General features: G+C 44.1%; 1 protein-coding gene across 5 annotated transcripts in view; it reads right to left on the bottom strand.

Moving 5' to 3' along the window:
• The window catches only part of DAO (D-amino acid oxidase), a 51214-nt gene that overhangs the window by 5285 nt on the left and 18348 nt on the right, over positions 1-27581 (bottom strand). For 2 of the 5 annotated variants that reach the window (XM_083145930.1, XM_083145958.1), the window contains exons 2-10: positions 14669-14881; positions 13153-13267; positions 9918-9994; positions 7819-7884; positions 4735-4789; positions 4527-4631; positions 3937-4019; positions 3695-3812; positions 1977-2075 (exon numbers count right to left, since the gene is read on the bottom strand). In XM_083145930.1, coding sequence (XP_083002056.1) covers positions 1977-2075; positions 3695-3812; positions 3937-4019; positions 4527-4631; positions 4735-4789; positions 7819-7884; positions 9918-9994; positions 13153-13267; positions 14669-14862 — 912 coding nt within the window. In that variant the 5' untranslated portion in view covers positions 14863-14881. Of the gene's footprint in view, positions 1-1976; positions 2076-3694; positions 3813-3936; positions 4020-4526; positions 4632-4734; positions 4790-7818; positions 7885-9917; positions 9995-13152; positions 13268-14668; positions 14882-23790; positions 23936-25713; positions 25851-25911; positions 26027-27581 lie in introns of those variants that run through there. The other 3 variants (XM_083145939.1, XM_083145919.1, XM_083145949.1) reach the window with 3 other exon arrangements.

Here is a 27581-nt window from a genome sequence, read left to right as displayed (position 1 = left end):
AACCAGCCCTGGACTCTTAGACCGGTCCTGGTTCCAAAAATGCAGGGGACAAAAAATCTGGGGGTCCCCTGTATTTTGAAACCAGCACCGGGCTCCAATAGCCCGCGGTGTCATGCCACAGCCGGGGGACACTTTTTATATAAGGTCCCCCGGCCGAAACATGAGCACCGTGGCTGGTCAGCCTTGGACGGGGTACCTGGAGGAGTGGGGACCCCCCAATAAAGAGGTCCCCCCCCAGGCTTCACCCGTCCAGGGCTGAAGCCCGGGGCTGTCACCGGCGTCCGTGGCCAGTGGACGCCGGCATGATTGGGTTAATTCTCACATACCTAACATTGCTTTATGTAGGAGAACTACAAATGCCAGCAGACCCACCCCGCATGCTGGGACTTGGAGAACCACAAGTCCCAGCATGCAGGGAATTAATGGGCCCGCTGGGACTTGTAGTCCACCTGTAAAAAGAATGTTTTAAAAAAACACACACACACACACACACACACAGAAAACTATAACTTTATTTCACACACATACACACACCTCACTTTTACACCAATATACTTACCAATCCAGGATCCAGCACTGGTCTGTCTGCAGCATAGCCAGCTCACCCTGCACAGACAGCAGGGTGAGCTGGCTTTCTCTGGCGCAGCTAACAGCCTCTGTATCGCTGTCCCAGTAAATAGTATTACACTATATTTTCCCATCTTTATTTTATGTGGAATCCACGGCCATTCCTGAGCCGACTTATGGTTATATGAATTTGTGGTTTTATCTCGTCTTCCCCTTACCTACTAAAGAAGTGGAGAAGAAGAGATGCACATCCTGTGCTAGGAATGCATTGTACTACTCCTCTGTGAGCGGCCAGTGGAGGGAACATGCTTCTGGTATTCATACACTTTATTGTGACCAAAGTTAAACTTTATTTTAGCATATATCTCAATCTAAATGAACAGACAAAGAAATAAGGGTACAAAGACAGGAACTGTACGCGTAGGCTGAACTCAGGATGTAACTGCAGCACAGTAGGACCTAGTTCAGGTTGGTTTGCAAAAGCAAATGCCTTCTTTACTGGACAAAACCATGCTGCATTGCAGGTGGGGCTGATGTAACATGTGCAGAGATTACATTTGGGTGGAGTATGTTCAAACTGCAGTGTAAGTATATTGCAGTGTAAAAATAAAGCAGCCAGTATTTACTCTGCAAAGAAACAAAATAACCCAAAATAACCCACCCAATATAACTCTCTCTCACATCAGCCCTACCTGCAGTGCACATTGTTTTGTCCATTAAAGAAGGAGTTTGCTTTTGCAAACCAACCTGAATCCCCCCCCCGTAGTAATGAACGCTTCCATAGAAACACCTTTCAAGAGATGCGTATGTTGTCGGAGCATAAGGACTGGTGCAACGATACACAACGTATACAATACTACTATGCAGCCACTTCTGATTGGCTGATTGAGTTTTTCTCTTTGGCTGTGTTCTTTAAGAGGACATAAAGATAAGACTGTCTCTGCATTACTTTTCATTTCTACAATGACTATTGCAGATTCTCATTTGTCTAGCAAAACATGAAGAAACAGGTGTTTGTATGATATATTGTGTCTTAGGAACATGTAATTTTATGTGGAACATGAGATTTTCTACTATCAACATTCTCCCTTGTGTGACACTTTGTTTAATTATGACGTACACCAGCTAGGGTAATGTCATTAAGCATCTACTACTAGCATTGCCAAACAGTTCTCTATACTTTCTTTGCCCAACACTGGACAAAACTCCTGTCCTGAGAAGCACCTGACTGTACATATGCACTTTTCCTTACATGCATCTTTTGCCCCAAGTATGATGTGCGCAGCAGATTGCTATACCCAAATAAGCCTCAGAGTGGGCAGGCAGGGGATGAAGTATGTGCACAATATTTTAAGTTTACTGATAACACTTTCTGTTCCAAGGAGTGGCTGGTATAAATCTGTACTTACGTCACTCTTAAGAGGTCCAGACACAAAGGACTCTCTTTCTAGCCTCACTTTGCTGCGTGCCGGTCTCAGCCCCGTCCAGTCATACATAATCTTTGCATTCTGCAAATGGAGCAAAGTTAAATAAAGCTGCTTTTATTATCAAATAAAAAAGGACCATTAAACTTGCAATGAATGTGGTACCCTGAGGTTCTATAACTTCCTCCTGCCATTAGCTCAAACAGCAGCTTGTGGTTAAAGCTTGTAAAACAGAAGGTTTGATAACAGTAGAACAAATGCAAAGGCAGCAGGTGTCATGGTGCACAGATGCACCTGATAAGAACATCTATGCCCTATATTTTGGCACATTACACGTGCTTGGTATGTCCCTTTCTCTGTTATAAATATCAAACTGGTAATTGCAGTTCTCAGTTTCTCTGGTTCTTCTAGGATCTGGTTCTTCTCTGGTCAGCCTTTAACTCATGCTAAAGGGTCAGTCCAATTACCCATGAACTGCCACTGCAGGCTGTTGCAGCAGCATGTAAATTGTAATGCTGCACCATCTTACCTATAGGCTGGCAGATTTTTGTACAAAGCCCCCTGGTGCTGTGACCATATAACTGTGAGTTTGGCAGTACCGTACTACTAGGGGTTTATTTACTATGGGAGTTCTGTTGAAGATGAGATGTTGCAGATAGCAACCAATCAGAATCTACTTCTTAGTAAATAAACCCCTAAGAATAGGTTAGTGATACTCTGTGACAGTCTTTCTTTGTTTTACCTCTCCCATTCTCACTGTTATGTGTAATGCTTATAAACTTGACCCTGCTGATCATAGAATTGGACTCTTTCAGGGAATTTGACTCTCTCCCTTGTTTATCTTCCTGATCTAAACTTCTCACAACTCTTAAACCTCCTCTTTCATGGAGATAAAGCATACATGTTCCGTCCGACCTGAAAACTCTTTCATGGAGATAAAGCATACATGTTCCGTCCGACCTGAACACTCTTTCATGGAGATAAAGCATACATGTTCCGTCCGACCTGAACACTCTTTCATGGAGATAAAGCATACATGTTCCGTCCGACCTGAACACTCTTTCATGGAGATAAAGCATACATGTTCCGTCCGACCTAAACAATTACTTATTCTTTATTTTTTTTGGTTAGATATTTAAAAGGTATCACATCTATGTCATTAATGAGTGGTGCTGACATTATTATGCTATACTATGGTCATGTTTCTGTATTATTATCACATCAAAAATGTCTAATGTATTTCAGATTGGACCTCTTGGATGCTAATTAAATTTTCACACAAGTGTCTGATGTTAATTGATCTGCACATATGTAGCAGCTGCTCTGCGGACATGCAGATCTGGCCCCGCAACAGCACACACAGTGCAGCTGTAGACGTTGTGCGAGAGTCAGTCTGCAGTAATTTGGGTGTGGGTCAGTGGAGCATTCCAGGAAATGGGAGTGTATCGGCCCTGTGTTCTGAGTGTGCCGAAGCTAGTGGCATATACCTCAGATACAAGTTTGCAGGCCATGGCAGTATAACTCAGTTGGACAGCCTGTGGGTTGTTAAGAAGCCTGATGGGCCATTGAAGATGGCACTGTGGATCTGATGATGTGTCAGATCTGGGAAGCCAGTAGTGTACATCTTTTATACAAAATACACCTCCTGCAGCTGTGTAGGAAGAGGTAGCGACATTTGCCTCCACCTCTTCCCTTTCTCTCACCTTAAGGCTGGGAACAAGTTTACAGCAGTTTTCCCAAATCCATTTATGATCACTGGAGACTGACTCTTCGTTCCAATTTCCCAGCTGATAAATCCCTCCAAGAGTAACCGTCTCAGACCTGCATAGGAAGCATTTATTAAACCCTCAGGGTATCAAAAATGTTGTAAAAATCAATTTATGCAACATCAATTTCCCATGTACATGCAGGCTATGCAGTCGTAACTACTATGTCTGTTTCTTACCCGGGAATGATATATGGTGTGGTATACACGCCTGTCTTGAGATCATGTGTCAGAATAAAGTGCTTCATCCAAGGAGCTTTGACCTAAAAACATAATACATTTCTTCTACATGCTTATATTTTCCAGAGGATAAGGCACAGTTCTTCTGATTACAATATGTATGTCAGACAAGAAACGTAAGCCCAAATAATGACATAAAAGCAGCAATGTCATATAAATTAAATTGACAGAGGACATAATGGCATTTAGGGGAGAAAGCAAACTCAGTGTTCAGAGCAAATGTATCACACACATTACCCCAAATGGCCTCATTCTGAGTGGCACGCAGCAGCGTCTATTGGACGTCACCCATCTACAACCTTATGCAAATGGCGTTTACAGGTCCTTCCCTTTTGTACATCTACTGTATGTGGCCCAATATGCGAGGAGTGAGACGCACACTTCAGGTGTCAGTGCACGCAGTAATACTTATTGTGCTTCCTTAGGCACCAACATTCAATAAATCATCAGAGCCCACAGCTGTTCTATGGCATCTAAAGCATAGAAAGAGAAGATAAGGACTACGGCATTTCCCAATAAATGACACATACCTTCAGTATCTGTCCTCGTCCTGGTTTTAGTTCTGGGTCAGACTGCATGTCCCCTGATCGCATACCTGTACAATTAATGATAACATCTGCCCCAAGCGTAGCCAGCTGTGGAGTCAGGGGAGGTGGATTAGTGATGACTTTATCTCGCTGATGAACGAACAATTCTGAACTGCACATACGGAACATGAATAAGAAACGGAACACTTACTTCTCCAAAGCTCTCCACCCTTTTGTGGATAAATGTGACTCCTCGCTCTAATAATCTGCAAACAATAATACAGGAAAAAAATGAGTTACAGTCCACTGCACCTTTATTCTGCACAGGCTAAATAATGCTACACTGCAGCATTTAGGTGGTGGCAGATGCACAGGCTACATAATGCTACACTGCAGCATTTAGGAGGGGGCAGATGCACAGGCCATGGAGCGTTACACTGTCATATTTAGGAGGGGTGCCGGATGGGGTCCCGACAGTCGGGATCCCGACAAGCATTTACTCGACGTTGGGATCCCGACAGGCATTTACCCGACATTGGGATCCCGACAGGCATTTACCCGAAGTTGGGATCCCGATTGTCAAAACACGACAGCCGGGTTCCCGACGGCCGTCAGCTATTTTCCCCCATGGAGGTCCACGACCCCCATAGAGGGAGAATAGAATAGGTGTCTCGCATAGCGATCCAACGTGCCTGCAAGGGGCTTAGTTGCGCTCACCATGCTGTTTGGGTCCGGCCAGTCGGGATCCTGACGTCGTGCTAATGACCGTCGGGATCCCGACTGTCGGACCCCTGTACCACACCCATTTAGGAGGCGGCAGATCGTAACGCTACTCTGCAGGATTTAGGAGGGGGCAGATGCACAGGCCACGTAGCGCTGCTCTGCAGTATTTAGGGGGTGGCAGATGCACAGGCTACATAATGATACATTGCAGCATTTAGGAGGTAGCAGATGCACAGGCCATGGAACATTACACTGTCATATTTAGGAGGCGGCAGATCGTAACGCTACTCTGCAATATTTAGGAGGGGGCAGATACACAGGCCACGTAATGCTGCTCTGCAGTATTTAGAGGGGGCAGATGCACAGGCCATGTAACGGTGCTCTGCAGTATTTAGGGGGGGCAGATGCACAGGCCATGTAACGCTACTTTGCAGAATTTAAGAGGGGGCAGATGCACAGGCCATGGAACATTACACTGCAGTATTTAGGAGGGGGCAGATGCACAGGCCATGGAACATTACACTGCAGTATTTAGGAGGGGGCAGATGCACAGGCCATGGAACATTACACTGCAGTATTTAGGAGGGGGCAGATGCACAGGCCATGGAACGTTACACTGCCATATTTAGGCAACGTTTCAGTGCTCGATTTATTAGACACTATCGTATCCGAACGATAGTGCCTAATAAAATCGAGCAGTGAAACGTTGATAATTTACAGACATTGTACTGTCGTGAATTGATTTATAGATCGAGTGCAGCACCTACCTGCCTATCTACATTGCTACCAAGCTGTGAAGGCACCAGACAAAGTTATACCATGCAGTGGGAGTGCTAGTCTCCAAGCCAGATATATATATATATATATATATATATCTATATATATATATATATATGTGGACAACAGACTGGCACTTGGTCCAACAGGGGTTAACTCAGGTGAGGTGCCTTCCAGAGGTTAACTATAGCAGCGTATCTCCAGATACAAGGAAACAGAGTCCCAAGCAAAAGAAGACAGGAGGCGGCACTCTCAAACAACGTGATGAACTGTATTCAAATCATAACAAACGTGAAAAACAAAGTCAGCTTGTAAGTGTCGACAAGTTTCGAGGCATTGCGCCCCTTCCTCAGGACAACTGACCAGGCTAAGAAGCAAACGTCCAGTGCAGAACTATAATATCATCATCAAAAATATAAATCATACATAAATCATACATATGAACCCGGCACCTGGCACATGCCAGCAATGTATATATTACTGGCACCACTGCCCACCAACGTAATGTATAAGCCAGTAATGTATACATAACTGGCACCACTGCCCACCAATGTATATTTTGTTTATACCTATGTGCACGGCAGCAAATGAAATCGCAGCCGTGCAGGTGGGTGCGATTTCTCCCTGGCGGTGCGACATGGGGCAGTGTTTACCCAGGGCGAGTGTGACACACCGCAGCGCCCCAGGCGGTGGAGGTGGGTGCTCCCTGCTTGCCGGGGGGATGTGATGTGGCGGGCCGAGTCCAGGGGGAGGGGGTGAAGCGGCCCCTGTGTCAGCCGAGTCTGGGGGAGGAGCTTCATTCAGCCGCCGAGTCCGGGGGGGAGGAGGTGATGCGGCCGCCGAGTCCAGGGGGTGTGTGGACTGTGGCTGCCGCTCGGGTGGGGGAAGGGGGGGGGGGGTTTGGTGCGGGCGCTGCTCACCTGGCTCTAACCAAGGGAGGAAGCTGCTCCCAAATGACGCCCTCCAGTGAGCTGCTTAGTGGTGGCGCGTGCCCTGCGTTTACCTGATTACTGGGCTCTCAATATACGCAGCCCAATGAATCAGGCACCAAGAACAGAAATGCACTGAATAAAATGGCCGCTGCTCCCACCATTGGAATTCAAACCCTGCCTATTATGTAAATAGCTTATAATGAAAGATTTTCAGCAAAGTCTTTCACCTCCTGAAAATCTCTTGCTCTTTGGGGAAAATAGCTCATTGTGTACGCACTACTTTGGTGACAGATAAATCTATCAAAGATTTTGGCAAAGTCTTTTGAAATGAAAATCTAAAAGCGTGTATGGGCCTAAAGAGTCATTATCATGCACAACATAATATATATTGAATATGCCACTTTTATGGAAATACATTTTTTGAAAGTCACATCCACATCAATGCCTGTACTATGAAAAATTCACTTCCACACAGATACACTTTGATCTCAAGCTGGGTACCCATTAGCCAATTCTCGTTAACGATACGCACAATAATGTTAACAATATTTCCGTGCATATTGGCTAATCTGTACGCACTAGTTTGTCAATGATGTGCACTTCAGCGGGTTGCTATTGTCCCCCCTCTGTCATCTGTACATGCAGTCTAATCCTAACTATATCATCAATGACAGCACGCTCCTGGATGTGGCCACTGAACTATATCGTTACCAATATAGTGTAATGTGTATGAACTATACCGTTTGTCCACTAGTTCCAGGCAGTTTAAGGTAAATTGTTAGCGCTATCATACCATATGCACTGTCATGTAATGTGTACCCAGCTTAACACAAAAAGCAGATAGGCTTATAGGTGGAACTCACTTTTTAGTCAGCCAAGGCAAGTAACTCTTCCCCTCAATCATCAGGGCGGTGTTAAACCAGCCATAGCTGCAATAACAATATAATGTTATATACAGTATACAGTCAAACATCTTGATTGAAATACTTAGAAAATACATTTTTATAAAAGTCTAATCTAGAACCCTAGCCACATACCTTCAATGTCCCATTTCACCAGCTATTCAATTGCCTGCTTCTGCCACTTATTTTTTTAATTGCAATTAAACTAGTATTTAACTAGTATGTTTAATAATATATCTTAGTTGTGCTCAAAATATTTTGTTTATTTTATTTTGGGATATGGGAGCTATATGGGTTATAGGTTGTTATTATTATTAGTTATTATTATTGTTCACAATAATAGTAATTGATCATATCAAGGGTGAATTTCAGGGCTGATTCTAATTCATTTGGACGGGGCTGAATTTGGTGGGGTGGCATCTATGGTGCAATCCTCATAGTTTACCTAGTAAAGTAGAATCAGGCCCTTAGTTAATATTGCAGTTACAAACATTTTCCACTAGATGGCTCTTGCTCTTCAATATTGGCATTATTGCAGAGAGAAAAAAGACTTCAAAGAAAAACTATTTTGTTCACCAGCTTTGGAGGGGTTATGATTGGTCTTTCAGCTCACAGTCACTCCTGTTTTTGAGCTGTGGTTGTTTGATAAATGAAGGAGCCCTGAAAAAAAGCTGCTTAGAGCAGTCCCCTGAGCTCAGGCTGCCTAGAAAAATCTTCAGTTTGTCTCTTTAATTTAGAAGTGGAGGTGGGAGACCAATGGGGCTATATTTTTTTAAATAAAGCTGCCTTTTAACAGACTGAAATGGTGATTTTGTCTCAGACAAGTGCAGACACTAAAAATGTCAGATGCGGAGGGTGGCATTAAATCAATGAGTGGCACAGGCTTACATCTGAAAATGCACAAAACCACAGTTACTTCTGGATCAGCACCATAGAGAGTCAGCCACAGACACTCCTATAATCAACCTGAAATACTGCTCGCTATTGGTTGTACTCTCATGAATATCTGTACAACACCCACACTATGGATATCTTCATTTGTATGTAGGTGAAAGGTGCACTTGGAGGATTACTATACTGGCTATGCTTAGGAATAATTTGTGTGATATTGAAAATGTTTTGCGACTGTATGCAAAGCAGGAACATTTTTGGCCAGTTACTCTTTAAAGGGTCTACATCCAACACAGAAAACCCTGTGATTGGTCTCTTTTCATTTCGCCCCATCTACACTATTAAGGCTTTAGCCTCAGCAGAGAGGTAATTGCAATGTCAATAAGATTACCACTGTGAACGGGAAAGCCTATTTAACAAAGAATTCTGTGGCAACTATTCTGCTTCTACAGTCATTAAATAGCAGACAATCAATAAAATTAAATAGTACTTCAATATAGAAAAAAAAAATCACTTTCAAAGATTTCAGGTTCCATTCAATTCTTAAGACGAGAGAACTGGCATCTAGTGATGAGGACAAAGAGCTATTCTATATATATATATATATATATATATATATATATATATATATATATATATATATAGCTTTGTATAGAAATGATCCCTTTGTATCTGTAATTCTATACAACATGTGTGAGTTTCATTTGTATGGGTTCCCTGCCTAATGCTTTCGAAGGAATCAACACCAAAAAGATAAGAATGCTAGACATTAATACTTTTTTTGTGGCCACTTATCAGACTGAAAGATCAAGCATTGACAGGGACTAATGTAAATGATTAAACAGTCTCTGTAATTCCCCACATAATGTGGTGGTGCTATATAAATAATAATAAAAAACTAATTATATAAACAAAAAAAAAAGTATATAATCCCCGGCTACATTGTAATAAATATTGTCATGTAATAAGTACATGTGACATGGGTTTACAATATAAATTATGTACCCTGTTGCCTGCAAAACAAAATAATGACCAAATGCGGTTAAGTCTGCATGTGTCCTCTAATTTTGTTAAACAACAAGGAACACAAGAGCTGGTAGAAACTCTTATGAAATCAGAATGTGAAAGAAGGTTCCTGGCAGGTAAATGTAAATATGTGGCTTACACACCTATATCCAGGAAATAATTCTAACTCTCTTGGCGTCAGGTTGCGAAATCCAAGGACATCATCCTTCCATGAAGGATCCTGGAAAACATGAATCATACTTATAATAAGCAACCTGAGGTGAAATAAATCTGGCAATTATATGGATATATGAGGAGCAGGCACACTTTATATGTAAAATATATGGAACTGCGGTAATGAAAATATCACTGTGTACAAACGTCAACTGAAATAAAGACCATTTCCTAGTTTTTATGCTCTGGAAACACTTTTGGTTCTATTGAACATAATCATGAGGAGAAATGGAAAGAAAGAATTAACACAAGTACCGGTGTAAAGTTGATAGCTAGTCGAAAATTTGTAGGGATGTTGTAATTTTAGTTGATTTTTGTATTCCTGTGACACTGGGACAGATGTATTAAGCATAGTGAAGTGAAAAACTGGAAAGTAATAACGCAGCAGCAAGTTAGCTCTTAAATGTCATGTTTCAATACTAGCCAGTTAGGGGCTTTTTGGCTGCTGCGTTATTACCGGCCACTTTATTACAATTTTATAGTCATTTTAATTACATCCCTATGGTCATCATCAAAGGTTCTGTTTGGAGCTCATGCAAAGGAGGAAAATTTCAACTAGTACTGAAAATGTTGCTGTCTGGATTTCTAGCAAAAAGGGGTGTGAACCTGCACAGATCTGATCCATAAAGATTTATTTGTTCTCATTAGTTAAACCAGCATAACAAAAGTATTAGTTAGAACATATTCAAGAGTTGATTATAACTCTATAGCCCCATACACACGGGGAGATATATTGCTCAGCAATATATTGCTCAGTGTCTCCTTTTCATCAGCGACCAGAGATGGCCGCTGATGAAAGGGAACCTCTGCCAGGGGAGCTGCAGAGGTAATCAGCTGGTCGCAGGAGCAAGCTCCTGCGACCAGCGATCATAAGGGGGCTAAAAACGGGAGGGCGTACCCGGCGATTTATCGCCGGGGCACACTCCCATCACTGGCAATATGGTTGCCAGGGACCATATTTCCAGCGATTTCAGCCCCTATCGCCCCCGTGTGTACACAGCTTATTACTGGTCCTCCCAAGAATCCAAACATGAACTGTATCTCTTACTGCCCCAGCAAAAATATATTTTTCTTCTTCCCATATACATTAAATTTGGTTAAACAAATGGTTTTTGCTTTGCCCATCACACACAGTATGCATATGTTATGTATACACAGTGTCACAAACCTGGGGAATTGTTCTTCTGTTCCCCAGTTTCTGCATGGTCTTTCGGTGTGTTCTGCCTGGATTCATTCAGCCTGCACCTAGGCTGCAATCATTGCGTATGTGAAACTGTGGTCAGCTCTCCCTAGACACCTGTGAGACTCTAACCCAGTTTTCTGACAGCTGTAACCCTTTAGCTCCCTACTAGCAGTGGTTCAGTATTCTCCATTTGAACACTGACCTGTACACCTGTGTCCAGAACCAAGGTATTATCAGGTACTTCCTGGTTCTGATTGGTGCTGTGACTTTCAGCCAATCACAAACAGGCAAGGGGGATATCAGTCAGAGTTCTGGCCCAGCCGCCCTGCCTTGTGCAAATGTTTATTCTGTTCCCTGTGTGCTTACTCCAGTGGCAGAAGTTCCTAGGGTCCAGGCTACCGAGTGCTTCCAGTGTTTCCTATGTCCTACTGTTGCTGATCTGGTTAACCCAGGGCTGGGCAACACCGGCCCTCCAGATGTTAGTGAACTACACATCCCAGGATGTTTTTCATTAGTTTTGCTATGTGGCCATGCTGAAACTGATGCAAGGCATGCTGGGATGTGTAGTTCACGAACATCTGGAGGGCCGGTGTTGCCCAGCCCTGGGTTAACCCATCTCCTGCCAGTCACTCCAAGCTCATTCCATCCCAGGCTAGTCATCCATATTCGCTCCCAGGCCTATCGCCTGTTATTGCATCTCACCCAAGACTGTCACCATCTTGTCCAGACCGTTGACAGTCACCGTCGACACCCAGGTCGACTACCAGCTACTGTGCTTACCAGAGACTTTCTCCACCAGAGTCCTGACAGTCGACATCCCAGGTCAACCTGCGGCTATTGTACCTTACCAGAGGCTTTCGCCAACAGTGTCCTGACTGTCAACATCTCTTAGCGGCTCCCAGGCCGTCAACACTCCTCTGTCTCCTAGGCCGACAACTGTCATTGGCCCTCAGGCTGTCGTCACTCCTCCGTCTCCCAGGCCGACAACTGTCATTGGCTCCGAGGCCGTCGACATCTCCCAATGGCTCCCAGGCCATCAACACTCGCCCTCTGGTTCTCAGGCCATCGACCACCATCATCGGCTCCTAGGCCGTCAACACAACTAACATCTCCCAGGCCATCACCAGTCATCTACGGATCACTCCTAATGACCCCCAGGTTGCCAACAGTTATCTCTGGCTTCCAGGCTGTCGACAAGTCCTAATGGCTCCTAAGCCACCGCTGTCATTCCGGCTTCAAGGCCGACAGGTCATCTGAAGACACCTTTCAGTTTCCCAGTCCAGTGTTCTCAGCACCAGCCAGCTACTGCCAGAGGACCAGGGTTATTTTTTTTCTGGGTGGAACTTCAGATATCAACATTATAGCATTTCTTATTATATTTGGAATTAGGGTGTGCAGTCCAAGCCCCCCCCCCCAAGCCAAAGTGTATTACAGATAATGTGAAATGTAGTTCCTTTATTTTCCTCACTGCCTATATGAAACATGCTTTAGTCATGTTGTGGCTCATTCAGCCCGTTTACTGTTGGCCAGTCTCTATAATTGTATTTAAAGGGGCATACACACATAGAGATGTGTGCTAAGCAATTTTGCTAAGCTATTTAGGGTAGGCAATTTCCCTGAGTTCAGATCTCTCATGAGGAACACATACACATGCAGAGATTTGTGCTAACCAAATTTGCTAAGTGATTTTGCTTAAGTAAAAAAAAAGCCGGGTAGTGGTTCAGAATGAAAGATTGCGATCAGTATCGCTTATTCTGTACACACAGAGAGATTTGCAGTCACTTGCTAAGCAATTTGACTAGATTTTGACTGCATGCACTGACTTAGTTACACACATCTTACTTTCTAAGCAATGTAGACAGATTGCTTAGAAAATAGCACAAATTTGCTCAGTGTGTATGCTCCTTAAGAAAGCTGCTGAATATTATCGAACAATCATAAATAAAACATATGGCATAACCATGTATAATTTCATTACATACAGGTGCAGGTTCCTTCAGAAGATTGTATCCAGACTGCAGAAACAACCCCATGTCTTGGGCATCCTCGGAGTGTACAAACTTTAGCAAATAGTCAAAAGTTTCCTTGTTCCATCGGCTAAAAAATTAAGATCATTAGAAATAAGTGATTATAGTGGTTTGTGAACCTCTATCAGAATGTATTGCTAAACCAGATATAAAACCCAAGGCACCTTCATTGAAGCCTATGTTCAAGTCTATTGAGTAATAATAATTTTCCTGTAAGGTAGCAAACTGAATGGTGAAATGGAGGAAGGACAGACAGCGGACTAGTATGATCATGTGACTGACTTCATATAAACGCATCTTCATACTACCATATTAATCATTGTGAAGAGTTTGTTTAAGGCACTAGGGCAGGCATGCCCAAAGTCAGGCCCGGGGGCCAATTGCGGCCCGTGCTGTCATTTCAAGTGGCCCGCAGCCTCCAGCTGGAAGCGGGCAAAGCATCAGATGTGGGAAGCACAGCACAGGACACTAAAGGTGGGGCCTTGGTGAGCACACCTTTACCTTGCTGTCTGCTGCAGTGAGGAGGTGCCGGCCGCCACAGTCAGATATGTTTGGCGTCCTACCCCTGCTGCTGCAATCGTATATCACCCTACTCCACAATCACAGTGACAGCAGTGTTTGGGGAGGGGGGCAGCAAGGGGGAAGCTTGCTCCCGTAACATGCAGAGTGGAGGAGGGCAGCAGCGGGAGCCCAAGCATCTCCTGTCCTTGCAGTGCCTGCTTTGCCTCTCCTTCCTCTGGCTTACACAAGGGGCTGGGAAACATACAGAGAAGGGAGGTGGCAGAGTGGAGGACATACAGTGAAGGAGGGTCCGGCTGGGGGACATACAGTGATGGCCATTCAGAGAAGGGGGAGCAGGGGCAGGCTGCAGGACATACAGTGAATGGGAGCAGAGTGGGGTACATAGTGAATGGGGGTCATACAGTGAATGGGAGTCATACAGTGAAGGAGGGTCAGGCTTGGGGGCATACAATGAATGGAGGCACTGATGGACATTAAGAGAAGGGGGGCAGGCTGTGGGACAGAGTGAATGGGTGTGGAGAGTGGGGAACATACAGTGAATGGGGGATATACAGTGAAGAAGGGGCAGGCTGGGGGACATACAGTGAATGGGAGCAGGCTGGGGGGGGGGGGGAGTACAATGAAGGGGCAGGCTGGGGGACATAGAGTGAATGGGGGCAGAGTGAGGGGACCATTCTGATGTGATTAATGATTCAAAGAATGTCAGGCTTAATGGTCGACCCCCCACATTTTCACCTCACCAAATCTGGCCCTCGTCGCAAAAAGTTTGGACACCCCTGCACTAGGGGGTGGGTCTGGATTAGGCACTAAGTGGTAGATTTACTAAAGCTTCTAAAAATGAATACGATTCTGACTACCATTTTCTATGATGCAATGGAGAAATGACAGACAGAATCTGATTGGATAGCATTCAATGTACCTGTTTTAGGTTGAAAAAAAAACAACTTACGTCTCCTGCTTGTTTCCATTGTCATACAGATATGGCTGCCATAGTCCAGCTGCTCCATCACTTGTAGTGAGTGGGCTAAACTTATCCGCATACACTTCAATCCTCAGTGGTCGCACCAAGTGCTGATACCGTTCATGAATACATAGCGCGGTAGAGAGTCCAATCACTCCGGCTCCTATAACTGCAACGTGCATGTTTCTGATCGCTACAACCCTGCAGGATACAAGAGATCGGTTACACATGGCTGTAAGCTTTCCGACTGCTGATTTCTCATGTTCAATACTGTAACAAACACATACATACATACAGCACAATTACCCACATAAAGGGGTATTCAATCTCCCGCCGCTATTCCCGACAGGGGAAATAGCGGAGGGCCCTATTCAATACTGTCTTCCCCAACAGCATTGAGCAGGGATCTCGGCAGAACGTGCCCAACTTCACAAGCGGTCAGGCACGTTCTGCAGAGAATGGCCGGGAATTGTCGAGCTCCCGGCCGCAGCTCGCCGATTTCCGTCCACTTCTCGCGGCTATGCCCCCTTCTCTGCACTTGACAGCCATGGCATTGAATCCCGCCTGCCAAATCAGTGTCGAGCCAGCCGAGAACGGGTCATGGTCACGCTGTCACGCCAACCCAACAGTCGTGACCCTACATTGAATATCCCCCACAGGCTTTCACTGTATAATGCATTTCCAACTTCTAAATAAGCAATGGTGTTCTGGTTAACTAATATGATATGAATTCCACCTAATAGACTAAATAAAAGAAAGTGAAATGTGTATTAAAATAGGATAGTAATTTATAAATGCAAAATATATACTTACCTATGCTTGTCCTACAGTTCCAGCCCTGTATTTGCACAGATTGGAGGAGGTCAGCCAAAGGGTGTGGTATATGGTCCCGACAGTCAGGATCCCAACAGCCATTAGCCCGACGGCCGGACTCAGACAGCATGGCGAGCACAACAAAGCCCCTTGCGGGCTCGCCACCTATTCTAGGAACCCCACGAGGGAGAATAGCCATGGCCATCGGGACTCCGAGTGTCGGGGTTTTGACTGTCGGGATCCCGAGGTCGGGTAATGACTGTCGGGATCCCGACTGTTGGGAAACTGTCCGGCACCCCAGCCAAAGAGCTCAATCTGTGTTGCATTTTGAATCCCATGATGACTGAAATGATCTGCTATCACTGAAGGTTATAAGAAGTGGGAACTTGTTTCGTAGCACGGCGCCCAGATTTTCTATGTACGGCACTGTAAGGGAATTGCATAGCATGCGATGCGATGCAATTTTTTCATGTAATTTCTTTTTCAATTTTACACCACAGTATTGCATGTCCCGCAAAATCGCATGCGATCCCATGCGATTTTATAGGGTGTGTGATGCAATGACATTAGGTATACAATAATATGATTGTATGTCCCAAAAATAGATTTAACGCACCCCCCCCCCCCCCCCCGACCCACACACACTATTTATTTATTAACAGTTTCTTATATAGCGCATACATATTCCGCAGAATATTTGAACATTCACATCAGTCCCTGCCCCAGTGGAGCTTACAATCTATATTCCCTACCACATGTACACGCACACACAAACATTCTAGGGTTAATTTTTGTTGGAAGCCAATTAACCTATCTGTATATTTTTGGATTGTGGGAGGAAACCGGAGTACCCGGAGTAAACCCACGCAAGCACGGGGCGAAGCAAGCACGGGGGGAATATACAAACTCCGTACAGTTAGAGCCATGGTGGGGATCGAACCCATGACCTCAGCTCTGTGAGGCAGTAATGCTAACCATTACACCATCGGAGGAACGCGTCCTCCGACTTTTTCATTACCCCACTATCCACGTCGGCGTGGAGTTGATTTTATATAGTGTGGCGAGCCCGAAGCGTGGGGACGCGGATTACTTTACATGTATTCCGCGTCCCCTCACCACGCTTCGGGCTCGGTGGTTCACTATATAAAATCAACTCCACACCGACATGGATAGTGGGGTAATGAAAAAGTCGGAGGAAGCGTTCCACCGCCCCGCGCGGGGCTCGCTGCGCGTTGGCGTGGATAGTGGGGGTGCGTTAAACCTATTTTTGGGGACATACAATCATATGATGTATACCTAATGTCATGGCATCACATACCCTATAAAATGACATGCGATTGCATGCGATTTTACGGCAGAATCGATGGCCTGGGGCTGAGAGAGCAGTGAATAAATTACATAGGAAAATCGCAAGTCATCGCACATCGCATGGCCCTAAAATGGCCCATGCGATGCGATTTCACTACACAGAATAGCCCACTAAGCAAATTGCTTACTGGGCGCTGTGATAGGAAACAAGTACCATAAAGTGCAGAGCAATGCCATGCTAAAATCTTGGTACCAATGCACCAGTGTAAATGGGGATCGTGCAGCTACAAATCTACAAACAAGCTTCCCTCTGATCAACACTGGTGTAATCTGCTGACTTCAAAACAACAATGGTGCCCGTCACAGTTTCATAATCAGATTCTAGACAAACCTGATTTCAATGGATATAATCATGAGTAAAGGGAAAATCCTGGCTATCAGACTCATTTAATTGGCAGCTAACATTAAGTAACTTTTTGATTGCAGCAATAACAACTTGTGAGGCTGTTAGTGATAATCAGAGTTATTGGTGCAATGCATTGCTGATACAGTGTAATAATGCTATTAGCACATATCTCACCGAAAAACATTTTCCACTTCCTTCTATAATGAAGCTGTCTAAACTGTATATTGCTACATTAAATTAATTGTTAAGGGCCCTGCACACAGATAAATTTGTGCCAGAGATTCATAGGAGGTTCAGCATGAGAGATTTCCCTTAAACTGAATCTCTGAGATAGGGGGAGATTTTCTAAACTAAAAATGTGGTAAAAACCAGGGTTTCACCGCATTTTGGGATGCTCTAAGCATCCCCCGCCGGGTTATCGTGACTGGATGCCTCATAGAAGCCTATGGGCTTCTAACGCGACCCACTGCCGCCCCGCACCGACCTCCCCTCACCTGTGTCCGGGCAGCACAGAGCTGTGCTGCCTGGACCGGTGACCTCCTCCTCCCTGCACTATGATCCTCTTCCAGGTGCAGGGAGGAGGAGAGCCCAGCGCAGCAGCGCCGGGTAAGGAAGGGAGGGGGGAGCTGCCAGGACCCGATGGGACCCGCCGACTCTCACCGCAAAGGACAGCTATTAACGCAAGAGCTGTCCTTTGCCATAATTATCGCATATGTTAGTGCATATGCGATAATTATGAATGCGATGGGTGGCGAAGCTGGGGTGTGGATGTTAGAACATCCCCCCCAATGAGCGCACACACAGAGAGATTCGTGCCAGAGATTCATAATGGGAGGTTCTCACAGAAAGTGTTTAGGCGACTTCAGGGGAATAAAAAAAGTATTCAAATTCACATAGAAATGTTGGTGCTATAGTGTTGTACCCCCCCCCCCCCCCTCCAAAAAAAAAAAAACATTGGTTATGTTATTACACATATCCTTAATAAAATATATCAGAAGGATTATCTGATACTTAATTAGTACTGGTAAGTGCAACTAGGAATAAACCAGTAAAGGTGGCCATACACTACTACTACTACTCTCCGAGGGGAGAAGTTGCCAGCGATCCCACCTTGAGCTGTCCCGGGCAGCAGGATTACATGCGATATATCACATGTGGCCCTTTTGCATGCAATATATCACATGCGATCTCAGCCAAGCATGCCCGCCTCAGAAGCAATCCAAGAGATTGCTTGTGCGACTTGCGGGCTCTGGTGCAATACGCACAGGACTGCGCATTGCATCAGATCTGCTGTCATTCACCTGCAATTTGGGCACTCTTTCTGCGATAAATTGGCACACATATAATATAGGATGTATGCCATAAATGATATATGAAATTCATTGATTAAACAAACATCCATCTGATAGTAGTGGGTGACAACACATACAATTCACATTTTCTGATTAATATTGGCCTGTTAGTCATTATAGTATTATAAGAGTATGTATTTATCAAACATATTTACAATTTCTAGTCAGAGATCCCCAATATACAAAAGCTATTACAGCTATAGCCTTAAGATCTTCTACCCTGTTCAGAGGAACTCATGTGGCTAAAGTTGATCATAAAATAGCCCTTTTTGTGGATGAAAGGTCATTGATTATTGAGGTCTCCTCTTCGTCATCTCTTCAAATCATTAATAATTTGGAGTAATTCTCTGGCTAAAATATCAGTTCGGATAAATCTGAATTCTTGCTTTTGGTCAAGCACCCATATACTTTGTCAACTTCCTCCATTCCTTTTCCTCTTAAATTCATCTCATATTAAATATCTGGGTGTTTTCATACAGGGTAGATAGAATAGCCCTTCACTTATCACATAGTGCTATATGGACGATACTTTCCTGGTTTTTATGGAGATGAGATACGGTCCTTTCAGAAGTCTGTTGACGAATATGAAAAACAACAAGAAGGAGAAAGCGCCGCCCTGGTGCAATACTGATACAACAGTTTGAAGTTTTGCCTTATGACAGTGGTTCCCAAACTTTTTTGAATCACGGCACCCTAGAGCATTAAAATGTTTTCAAGGCACCCCTAGGCCAAATGCTTCTTATCGAGAAATTCTGAAAAAATATATTAAATTAAGTGCATTGTGTTTATATATCACAGTTATCTGGTGAGGGACAGGATTTGCTTCTGTTTGTCCACATATATGATTGGCAGCCACAAGCATTGGTTTTGCCTGGTACATTGACCATAAATAATATGAATTGATCTTGGTGCACCAACCCAAGGCACCCCTGCAAGTGTCCTGAGTCACCCCAGGGTGCCTAGGCACACAGTTTGGGAACCACTGCCTTATGATAAAGGTTATATTAACAGGGAAGGAAAATTAATACATTCGGGGGATTCCCCCTGTCGAAGTCGTACTGCCTCCACACCGCACTAGTATACTATGGCCACCATTTCAGTTTGCATATTTACGTAAATAGTGTATAGAAGCAAGTAGGAATATTGTGAAAACTCAAAGGGCACCCATACTAATACACATAGACCTATACTTGACAATCACAAATAATAAAATATAGTTATAGGTTTAATATCGCTACAAATAGTATTAATGGACATTTTTAGTATCAATGTGATCAGTCTCTAACTCGCAGTTTTCCGGTATTTGTCTGAAAAGCACAGCATATACCAGTCAGAAGTTATGGACAATATATATCTTAAATTATACATTGCCAGGAGGAAGGGCTAACTGAAAGAAATCCAGAAGAAACCAGATGCACAACATGACCCCTGGACATATGATGACGAAGCCTTGAACAAAGACACAGCTGTGCATCTTTACTGTACCAATCAGGAGAAGCGAAACCTGACCTCTTGGCCAATGAAGAACTTTACTGTACCCTATATATTGCTGCGCACGGGCTAGGGACGGTCTACTTGACTGTGCTCAGAACTTTTAATACAGACACCCGGTTCGAGTGGCGCCTGCGAGTTGAGAGACGGTAACTGTACCTTTGTATTGTTGTAGTTGTACTGTAGCTGATTGTGCTTGCATTTGTTTTTCCCCTTTTCGTTAGTTATTGTTAAGAATTGTATCGAGATTTTTAAATGGTGTAATTGTTTCATATTCTGTTACCCCTTTGTCCATTAGAGACTAAATACATACGGTGAAGGACTTTCTACCCTTACTCCAAATTTATACCAAGTCTTGTGTAATTTATTCGCAATAAGCGGAAGAGTCTACAGGAATAATACCTGGTACATTGAGAGTGTGTTATAAGTACTTAGTACTGTAAAGGATACCACCATAAGGGTATCGGTGTAGCGTGAGATACACTGATAAGGTACACTACGTGGCGCTACGCATTGGTTCGCCCGTAGTTAGGAATAAAGGGTAAAAGTTTACGGACACATTACGTAAACTGCGACACTTATTGTCCATCGGTTGGGATTTATTAGGATTTAACAAACCTTTCAGGGTACTCACACTAATGGTGTGGAAAAGTGCGTATAGAGAATCCTTTGTTCTCTACAGATTTTCACTTAAACCAATCAATGCAGGTGTCCACTACAATTGAATTAAGAATCGATCCTTTCAAATAATGGGGTATAAATATACAGTAAAAAGTGAGCTAGGGTACACCTTGTGTAGGGCCATTAGGTTACTATAGATTATTGGTTTGATATAGAGAGTTATGGGTGCATAATCTGGAGATACGCAAACTATGTCAGAGTTGAAATTACAAACTGTTTTGCATGCAGGACAAACGCTACAGTGTCCTGCATGATGAACATACCTAGTAACGAGCTCTAGTTGTACACAGCATAGCACAGTAACACAGCATAGCATGCTAGTATGTACAGTAGGCTAACACCCATGTTTATACCCTCTTCCCTGGTGCCTTTCCCGCAGGCTATATTCTACTCCATTCTCCCTTAAACGGAACCTAACCCTTGGTTCCTCCCATGCTAAATCAGGGTACCCACTAAATTGTTAACTATATCCGTTAACGCTATGCACGATAACAATATCGGTAACGATATTATCATGCATATTGTTCAGTGTGTACCCACTGTATCGTTAACCATGCAAACTCTAGCGGGTGCAGCCAAATCTGACAATATCGTCAGCCATTGCCTGTCTGGCTTTGGTCCTGTGACGTCACTGAACAATATCGTTAACGATATTGTTCAGTGTTTTAGCGCTATATCGTTAGCGGTGCCGCAGAATGGCACATCATATAGTGTGTATTCAGCTTCCTGTCTCGTGATGCAACAATGTTTATATACCATGTACATGTCTATACTGTCTTGTACTTTAATGCTGTGTACACATGGTACAATTTGACATTCGATTTTGACTATATAGTCAAAATTGAATCGCATATAAATCATGTGGAGGTAGAACATGTTTTTAAGCTTTTTATCCCTATTTAATACCAATGCACACTCCTGTTCAGCTGAAATCGAATAGCCAAATAGACAGGGCAGCAATGACTACAGTATATAGTGCCAATCAAATGTAGATAGAATGAATTTTATGTAAATAGTACAGAGTTACCAAAGATTGCATAGCAATCGATTCTGAAGTCGCATTGCAAGGGAATCTCACTGTGTGTACACACCATTAGTCAAAAGGTATTAGGCCTGGTACACACCAGAACGATCCTGATTGTTAGTAGATTGTTAGCAGATTGTGTGATGGTCGCACGATCTGTTGGAGCACACGATCTGCTAACGATCTGCATCCAATCTGATCCCAATCCGATCTGAGTCTGTATCCAGTTGAATGGATCTTTTAGAGATCCTACCAGCAGCAGGTAGGATCTGTAAAACAACCAAACGACAACGGGGACGCGCATTGGATTGGAATTGGATCTAAACATGCCCAATCTACATACAATCTGCATCCAATCGGTCGGAATTAAATCCAGATTGATGGAATTGAGCCCTAATCGTTCTGGTGTGTACCCCCCCCTTAGAGAGTCATTAAGAAAAATGCGTGCTTCATACCACATCCATATAACATTGGAATACAGCCTCGTTATTACAGAAAGTCTATGAAACTCTCACATTTAGCACATAATTATTTTGTATGGATCTCTTTTCGAAGAGATGCTCTAGCCAGTCCATGTGAAAAAGGGGAGGGGTCTCTGCACATTTTGTATCCATAAATGCAAGATGGTTTAACAGACAGATGCAAAAACCGCTAACATTAGACTAACATCTCTGGGAATTGGAATATCTGGGGGTAGAAGACTGAAAATCACCCATTCTGGAGTGAGCTGGGCATACTGGTCAGTAGTAGAACTCCATGTCCTCAGCCAGAAACAACAGGACAGGACCAAAGGCAGTGATACAAATCAGCTGAAGTTTCATTACATTCCGGACAAGCATGTCTCTCTATGATACCCATAACAAAGCCCCTAGGAGAGATATAGGATTGATGGAAAATACATCTCTGTGAATTTGGCCATTGAAAAGGTGTTGATAGAATACTGTAATGTTCAGTGCCAGGGCCCTGCCCACTTAACCAGTCAGGGAAAACCTGCCGCTCAGCCAATCAGGGAGAACCTGCCAATCAGCCACTGACCCGCTGTCTCAGCCAATAAGTGCTGTTAACCGCGACCCGTTTCTAATAACCCGTGTTGAACCCTTTCACACAGCTGGCAACCCATGGAAGATCCGCTAAAAAAAAAAAAAAAAAAAAAAAAAAAGGTAAAAGTTGAAGTCCTGGTAATTCAGTCCAGGGTCAACCCTCATACAGAAAAACGACCCAGTTCTTTGCAAGTCCCAGGGGCTGTGGACAAAGGTCACTCAGTCTATTATTGGGCTTCTGAGTTGCCCTATGGCCGCACAGCATGACCACAGGAAGTGAGACGTTGGAGCCACTGTTGTTTCAGATGGAATCACAAATGCAGGTCGAGACACCCCCCAAAGGAAACGGTCATAACACATACCTGTATTTTTTACCTCCCACAAACAATCCCTGGCTTTCATTGCATCCCTACACATGCAGAGTGTGACACACACAAACAGATGGGCGAGAATCACTCAAAGCATCTGTTTTGTTTTTCCCATTAGAAATGGGTGATAAATGCCTACACGTGCAGAATGGGTCATAGGGTCAACAGTAACAAGGTCAATATGTCGATCATAGGTTGATACCTGAAAAGGTCAACATACCTTAAGTCAACATGGTCAAAAGGTCCACACAAGCAATAGGTTGACAAGGAAAATGTTGACATGAGTTTGTGTGTGTGTTTCTCAGGCTTTCATCGAAACTCCAAAAAACATTGGAATTGCTGTATAAATAAACAATAATAATAGAATTCCTGCCAAATGTGAAGAGCTCACAGGGGCTATTCTGCCTTGTGGGGTCCAAGACCGCATAGAGGAAGAATAGAATCTGTGGCAAGAGAAGAGAGCCACAGAGCCCGCAGCTTGGCGAGCGCAGCAAGCCTGCAAGGGGCTTCTTTGCGATCACCCCCTGTCGGCGCACTGGCAGTCAGGATACTGACCGTCGGGATCATCCCTGTCAGACTGTCATACCACATGCGATGTTTAAAGGTGTATAAAGGTGCCACACTTACCCATTATAAATTACAGACCTACACAGCAGCACGGAGAGAGTTGTTTACGCTGCAAATGATCTGACAGGATTCATATAATAAAACCTTGCCCCACAGTCCAGAAGAGCCTTGTCTGAGATTTGGCAGTATTATGGGTGAAGTCATTTAGTCTCATTGGGGATGCAGAGTTGTGCACACTGACATCAGAGTGCTGTGCCCACATCCATTATACCGACCATGCCCACCCATTGTCAGCTGTGAATGCCTCTGTGAATCAGTGTAGTGATTGGAATGCCAGAGCAGACATTTAGCCAGTTTCCATTGGATACTTCATTACTTCCTCCTAAACTATTGGCGCCATTTGTATGTAAGAGCTGTGAACGATATAATGTTAGTTCCCCACTACAGTTGTACTTTCCTATACAGATCTGTTTACTTTAAACCCTGAGACAGTCAATGTTGAGTGTACACATTAAGGGGTCTGATTCAGGTTCACTTGCAAAGCACATTTGGGGGGTGATTCTGGTTGGTTCACTAAGTAATGCTGTGTACACATGGGGGCGATAGGGGCTGAAATCGCTGGAAATATGGTCGCTGGCGACCATTTTGCCAGTGATTGGAGTGTACACCAGCGATAAATCGCCGGGTGCGCGCTCCCGTTTTTAGCCCCCTTGCTCCTGCGACCAGCTTGCTCCTGCAACCAGCTGATTACCTCTGCGGCACCCCCTGGCAGAGTTTCCCTTTCATCAGCGACCATCTCTGGTCGCTGATGAAAAGGAGAAACTGAGCAATATATAGATCAGCCATATATTGCTAGCAATATATGGCTGAGCAATATATCTCCCACGTGTGTACGGGGCTTTAGCCTTCTAACAACCCCAAGCCCCCCCCCCCCATGCTCCGAACATTCCCGCCGCTTTGCGAATGGATGTTTTGAATAAACATCCATTTGCAGGGTAGTGTACGGGGGCAAAATCATTCGATGGTGGCTGACCACACTTTCACGCTCGCCGTGCCGTTCGCTCCATAATGGGAGGGAAGGGGGTAACAGCAGGGGAATATCCAGCGTTTTATGGGCATCCCCATCCGCTAGAAAATTTGGTAGTTATGTATTATCTGGGCTCCCATGTTAAATGCACCCCATTTTTTCATACCCCTACTATCCAACTACGCAAGGAGTTGATTTTATACAGTGTGGCGAGCGCAGCGAGCCACCGTGCCCGAAGCGTGGCGAGCGGACGCGGTCTCATAAGAAAAACGGGAGCCAAGATATTACATAAGTACAAAAAATTCATTCCAGGCTGACTTTTCTTAGCGATGGCTGGTGAGCGACCATCTAATGGTTTCTCCTCCTTGTGACCGCATGCTAGGGGATGTGCTACCGTACACATCCCCTCACATGGTAGAGAGGGGATTCGCGCAGCGAGGTGGGAGAATTTAGCTGGGTGGCGTTAACCTGTATGCATGTTAATGCTTATCTGGACTTTTATAATCAAATAAATAATATAAATAACACGTTTAATTTACAGTGTACTAAAAATGTTCTGCTCAAGGGGGCGGGGTATTGGGGCCCCCAGAAATATCAGTGTACCGGGCCCCAAGATTTCTTTTGCCAGCCCTGGTATTTATAAGATTAATCGAAGCGCATGCCAAATTAAGCAGGCTAAGTAACGTTTTCAGAAGATTAGCAGATTGTGGAATGTGGCCCTGCACAGCATCAACACAATCCCTACTGGAGGTCTCCGCAGGTAAATGCCCTACAGCCAGAGCTAACCTAGAACAAACAGTACACATACATTCTTTCTCACCTGATGCTAACATAATAGTATCTACAATATGTTAAGCAACTTTTGTTTTAGCTGTAATTTATATGTAACTAGTAAGTGCTACATCGCTATATGACCAAAAGTAATTATGACTTTACACTATGTGAAACTGGGATACCTGTGGGTGCGCTTCAGACATGATGAAAAGCTTTTCCAGAACATAACAAACATGCAGCTCAGCCTACGATCTGTAGAACAACAGCAGCAGCAGCAGCAGCAGCAGGGGGGAAATAGCAGCCGTGTGACGTGACACGAGGAAGTAATATACAGCAACGTATAGCTGGCGCGGCAGTTTCATTTTCACTTTACTACTAACCTACAGTATGCTGCTAACAGCGGAACAAAACCATGCTGCAGCCTGCAGGCGAGTCAGCGGCGAAAGGGGCACGCTCCACTGAGAACAGTCACATACAGCTGCCCGGGGCGGGGTCTCAGCTAGGGGGAGTGGCCCCATAAGCAAATATTCTACTACAGTATAATGCAGCATTTACAGTCAGATTACTTTAGTAGGGTGGATGGATGGGGTATGGGTGGATGTTCATCAGCAGAGGAGATAGCGATTGAATCAATTGTCCTTTCATTCACTCCGCAAAATTAGCTAATTTTTACATATACTTGTTGGTGATAGAGCTAATGGTTTGTATGTCAAACAGCTAGGGTATGGCACATTAAATATATATATATATATATATATATATATATATATATATATATATATATATATATATATATATATATATATATATAGTTGGGTGATGCCCGGCACTCCAACATGAAGCATCTTGCTGGGGTGCCTTCTGAAAATATTTTTGGGGTCCAATCACAGCACAGCAACAGCGGCAGCTGCTGTTGTTGTGCTATATATATATATATATATATATATATATATATACATACACACAAGCAAAATTATATAGGTGCGCTGACACCCTCTGTCCGTATGTTTTTTTTTAAAAGGACACACTCTCCTCAGTGTTCCTTTCCACACAAGTCCAATCCTTATTTGTGGACTGCAGCTCCCCTCCGAATGATCCCGATTCCCACGGGTGCTTTACAGCATTCCAACCTAAAACAAATAGAGGGGGCGCCTCATAGTGTAATATCGTTCATTAAAAAAGATGTGAAATTCAATGTAAAATTCTCTTTGATATGGTTGAGCCCGTACCGAGGTATTCCTCCGGTGTGGGCTGGCTACCACAAGATAAAACCACAACCACTGGCAAAACTGCAGGCACGGAAGCTATGTGACTCACGGGACCTTTAGGCTGCTTCTCGTACAGAGATATTTCCGGGCACCGGCGACTCAGCGTCTTAGAAGCAGGCGGCAAAACAGCTCTGTACTCAGCGGCACGGAATGCATAACACAAGCCACACCCCTACACGTTTCGGCATAGGACTTCGTCAGTGGACCCCAGGACCGTCAGGATTTTGATTGTAGGTAAATCATACCGTACCCATTAGTACATGTGGAGGTAGCAGTGAAATCAGTGCCTATATGTAAGGAATGGAAGGGGTATTATGTGCAAAGGATAGAGCAGGCAACCAGAGGTGGATTTTACACAAGACACTAGTGGCACCTGCAGCAAAAATATAGCGCTGTGGACAGTTTGAGGGAGGAGAGCACCAAACTGGTATCTTGTCAGGATATGGTCGTTAGGTCGACATGCATCGGGGCGACCACTGAAGGTGGACACCTGAAATAGGTTGACATGGCAAGGGCAACAGGGTTGGAAAGTTGACACAAGCATCAAGTAGACAATTGCAAGATCAAAAGGTCAACATGAGTTTTAACTTTTTAGAGCCGTCATGTGCCGACAGGTGGTATTACATGCCCTACCATCCACTAGGGCAGTGGTTCCCAACCTGGGGTACTAGTACCCCTGGGGGTACTCTGCATAACAGTTGGGGGTACTTGAAAATAAAATTGGTAATGGCGGAAGATGAAAAAAAGTATTTTGATGTCACAGGACCTTATTGTCATGGAGA

Source organism: Crinia signifera, chromosome 1 (genome assembly GCF_055691185.1).
Source record: "Crinia signifera chromosome 1, ASM5569118v1, whole genome shotgun sequence".
NCBI lineage: Eukaryota > Metazoa > Chordata > Amphibia > Anura > Myobatrachidae > Crinia > Crinia signifera.
Note: the sequence above shows the minus strand (reverse complement) of the source record. Positions and strands in the feature narration are given on the sequence as shown.